Source organism: Trifolium pratense, linkage group LG2 (assembly GCF_020283565.1).
Source record: "Trifolium pratense cultivar HEN17-A07 linkage group LG2, ARS_RC_1.1, whole genome shotgun sequence".
Taxonomy (NCBI): Eukaryota; Viridiplantae; Streptophyta; class Magnoliopsida; order Fabales; family Fabaceae; genus Trifolium; species Trifolium pratense.
The window spans coordinates 34,010,767-34,015,339 of record NC_060060.1 but is presented as its reverse complement, the minus strand read 5'-3'; the positions used below and the strand labels follow the sequence as shown (position 1 = coordinate 34,015,339).

General features: G+C 33.3%; 1 protein-coding gene across 1 annotated transcript; it reads right to left on the bottom strand.

Moving 5' to 3' along the window:
• Window positions 1–705: 705 nt before the first annotated feature.
• Window positions 706–4,118, bottom strand: LOC123910722. The gene is made up of 7 exons (XM_045961918.1): window positions 3,874–4,118; window positions 3,690–3,789; window positions 3,359–3,479; window positions 2,975–3,096; window positions 2,200–2,321; window positions 1,954–2,113; window positions 706–1,128 (listed from the first exon to the last, which is right to left on the bottom strand). The coding sequence occupies exons 1-7, from the start codon at window positions 3,998–4,000 to the stop codon at window positions 1,020–1,022; spliced, it is 861 nt and encodes a 286-aa protein (XP_045817874.1). The 5' UTR covers window positions 4,001–4,118; the 3' UTR covers window positions 706–1,019.
• Window positions 4,119–4,573: the final 455 nt, after the last annotated feature.

Here is a 4,573-nt window from a genome sequence, read left to right as displayed (position 1 = left end):
AGGGTAAATCATTGACTTAATACAATTCCAAACTATACAAAATACAAGCCTTCATAATTGGTAATTCACATAAATATTTCATAAACACCAGTGTGGTCATCAAAGGGCCTAAGTAATTTCATATCAATTACTTCATACATAAAATTTCATCAATAATCAAATTCAAATATGCAATACACAAATAATTAAATAATTCTATAAATGTCACCTATTATTATACTATGGAGCTTCTAAGCAAATGTTTGGAAATGTTTCCCAAGTAAAATGCACTCCCCCGTAAAAACTATCTCTAATAACCTTGGATTGGAGGTGTGTTAGATGGCTTGTGAACATGGTTCCAAAAACACGCTGAATAAGATTTATAATAAATGTAAAAAATAAATGTCACAGACGATAAGACAAGCTCGCCGAGGATAATCATATCCAACTCATTTGCAGTGTCTTTGGAACCAAGTTCTGATGGAAAATCTCATGCCCCAAAGCACATTTAACCGTTAATTTGAAAAGCTACAAACTAGAGTGGTAGCTCAGCTCATGTTCTCAACGTAAAACTCAGTTTTTTCCATACGCATGCTATATCACTTTGGAGAGTAAAACCCAAAACTATTTCTTTAAGATACTTTGCATCAATTCAGAGCGACTATAAGCATATCAAGATATCAGGAATGTCCTAACATCTATATCTTACCAGGTAAACCTCATAAGTTCTGTAAGCACAGTCTAACATATCATTGGAATAGTTGGAACAATTTCTCGTGCCAACAAGCACTACAAGTGTATGAAGCAGGTGGGACAGTACCATTATTGAACTAGACAAGACATCACATTCAGATCTAAAATGGTCCTTGCTATTTGATAAGGATCAGGAACTATACATATTATAAGCTAATTACAGTTAATGTTGTATGAAAGTTAGCTTACTGTGGTTTGTTCTACTGAGTCCATGATCATGTGTTACGGATATTCTGCAATAATCTAGTATAAGCATTTCTTGTGGTTGATGGAAATGTAGACAGACATTACTGTGGCTCTTCAACCTCCACCCTGGAGTAAGTGTAGCTCTCAACATTTGAGTCTCCATCTTTGACCTTTGTCCAGGAAATCCTCCATATTGTATACAAACTTTGCCTGCATGTAGACCACAGCAATCATAAAACATCAAGACAGTGGTCAAACTATGATATTGTAATCGTAACTCAGTGTTCCAAACCAGCAAAAGAAAATGAACAAGTTCTCCAGTAATGCTACAATCATGGGTGGTCGGTGGATATTGATTCAAAGAAACAAGATAGAAACAGTTTACTTTGATGATTAAATCGGGGTTCCTAAACTAGATGCATGTGTAAATCCCCTTGCTCTTATTGACATGGGATAGGAAATTCTATAGTAAGTCTGTCGATTTTGCAACTCAGGTTCCCATAATTATTTGGTTAATAGTTCAAATATATGAAATATAAGGTGCAAGAGTTATAATTATATAGTATCCTTTTTTTTACAAGAGTTATACATCCTGGTAAGGGAAACAATTAATTTAAGACAGAAATAAATGCAGCAAGTACAGGTATTTAATATTTTTATAGTCCTTATAAAATTAAAAAAAATTAAGTTTAGTTCCTAGATAAATTTTATTCAACTTAAATCTCTATTTTTAGTAATTTCTACATAAAATGGGTGATTTTAGTCTCTGCATTTAGTCCCTACAAAAAGAAATATAAGCACTACAATTGAACAATTTATACAGGGACTAAACTTGAAAATTCATTAATTTTATAGGGACTAAAAACATATTTAATTCAATTTTATAGAGCACATAAGGGCCTAAGCCTGATGCCAAGTCATTTTGAGTTAACTGCATATTCCCATAATTGGGGAATGTTCTTGCACACAATTCAAGCTCGATTATAATTAAGTCCATCAATAATATGCAGTTTACTGCCGGGGACAAGCATATACCTCTCTAGTTCCAAACTCCTCTTTGCAAGCATGAATGTCAAGAAGACAGGAACCATTGCTGCAAATAAGTGCTTAAGTGTATGACCGCTGACAATATGGTAAGTCCATTTGTAGACGACATCATCAGTGGCCTCTAGTACCTTAGCTAGAAGATAAAATCCTGCGAAGAGTTTACTGAAAAACCTTAGAACGTTGGTGTTTATAATTAATCTCGAGATAAAACAATACTGTAATAAAATAACAAACCTGCAGCCCAGAGCCAATAAGTTGAATGAGTGTACATTGGAGGCAACAAAATAGCCATGAGTGGAATGGCAATGCATGGTACAAATTGGATCAAAGCATACGGACGGAGGTCATCGAAGAACCTGAGGATAAATGTAAGACGGGTAATTATTTCATGAGTTAAAATTCAGTTGAATGATCGAGTACTTACATTAAACCTCAAATGGGTACCACAAATGAATAATAGCATTAAAAAGGACTAGTCTAACTTCTGGCATTCTGGACTATTTTGTGATCAATGACTCATATAACTATAAATAAATGGAAAATATATTTGCAGAATTCACAATGAGTTTTATGTTGTATCCATATGAAGAACAACATTCTTCACTTATCGTTGTAAAAGAAGGAAACATGTCAAACAAGAGGTGAAAGTAAAAATAATCCAATACAGGTTCTTCATCAATGACTGAACTTCCAATAACAATATGAGACAAGCAAATGAAAAATTGTGAATAAACCATCACTTTAGTCCTTCAAAGTGTCAGGAGCTATCTCTATAGTCCTTGAATTAACTAAGATTACAAAACCATCCTCAAATTTGTTTCTCGTTAGTTATTTTGATTTTTGAATGTGTCTTCCTTTACTCCGTTTGATCTATCAAATTACTAACAAAAGATACACTCGATGATGCTTTCATGGACTATAGTGACACAATCTCACACTTTTAGGGACCAAAATGAGTGTTTAAACTAAAAACTGTACACAAATTAAAATAAAAGGGCAGTGAGCTTGCCTCCAATACACAATGCTAATTACACCAGCCAAAACTAGAGGTACAATAGAGATCATTCCTTTCCTCTCATCAACCCGCTCAATGATGAATATTGCAATGATTGACGTAAAAGCAATTGTCATCTGAAGTGATAAGCAAATTAGGAATTAAAACTGACAGAGACTAAAAAGAAAGGGGGGGAAGGGGTATTACTATTAGGGCCTGTTTGGATTGGCATTTTTCATCAGCTTTTCCAAGTTATTTTCATAAGTTCTCAAAGATAGCTTGTGAAAACAGTCTATAAGCTTATACATAAGCGCTCGTGCTATAAGTTGTCTATCCAAACAGGACCTAGCAGACAAAAATTGCATCTATAACTAGTACTACAGAAGGAACTGAACTCACAGGTAACCTATCCCACACAAGAGTATCATCATTTGGGTTTAGATGATAGTATGAAGATCCAAATGCAACAGCAGCCACACCAACATAGAAGCATGTCCAACCCCATAGTTCACCTTGTAAGCTTTTGGAATGAAAAATTATTCATATCAATCATCAATAATAACAACAGCAACACAACATATAATAATATTCATATGCCATCGGGAGCGGGCTGAAATCACTTGATGTCAGAACTGAGCCCGAACCAGATTAGACGGTCCAATTGACCGGATACTATGATGAAAACCAAAATATAATAATATTAATTAATTAATATGAAAAAATAGAATACCTTAGCTTAAAGTAGTTCCCATAATGACAAAGTACAAGTCCAATGAGACCAATAATGAGAAAAGGGAAATTGGATATGACATTAAGTGCATTAGGAATGCCTACAAATTATGAAAATAAATCAAATTAAACTAAAATCATACGCAAACAGAGAGTAGAAAATAGGGTTTGTTAGTTAGTAATACCTAAAAAGGTGCGTTGATCGGCGAAATTATGGTAATCTTGGGACTGAGGAATAGCTGGGGTTATAATCATGAGTACTATGAAGCAAATAAGAGCTACGGACCAAGCATAAACGCTGCGTTTTCTCATTTTAGCGTTCGAATAACTCAGATCAATACGATAATGGAACCAACAGACTAAGGAGGAAGAATGGAAGATATCTGAGAAATGCCGTGTATAGTGCGGTGAATACAACTCCCGTGGCGGTTTGGATATTTGACTTCAATAATTAATTATCATTTAATATTGTGCAGAATAATTTATGAAAAAAAAAATTATAAAGAAAAACAAAAAAAAAAATTATAAAGACACGATTTTTGTTAGTGAAAACTTGTAAAAATTTATTTATTTAGAAAGTAAGTCAAGTTCAAACGGGTAAGGAGGAAAAAAAAACTTTAGATAATATGAATAAAAATCACACATGTAACTACATAAAAATAAATAAAAAATGAATCATCGTTTTATCTTGAGCAATTGTGCTTAGCTGATGTATTAGGATTATCTACTCCTCGTGTTATTTTCTTGTAATTTGTTTTTGGCTTATGCCCTTTCTATTGCAATAAGAAAAAAAATTAAACTAGTGTTTTCTTTTTCTTAATGTGATTTTTTTATTACCAAATTGATGTGATTTTTTTAAAATTGCTTTTTAAGTTAATATAGGCT

Bases quoted from the DNA above. Each gene is read 5' to 3' on its own strand.
- LOC123910722 (XM_045961918.1), bottom strand. From the start codon at position 4,000: ATGAGAAAACGCAGCGTTTATGCTTGGTCCGTAGCTCTTATTTGCTTC. The intron at 3,790-3,873 runs GTATTACTAACT...CATAATTTGTAG, and splicing joins CGATCAACGCACCTTTTTAG to GCATTCCTAATGCACTTAAT. The intron at 2,114-2,199 runs GTTTGTTATTTT...AACTCTTCGCAG, and splicing joins TTATTGGCTCTGGGCTGCAG to GATTTTATCTTCTAGCTAAG.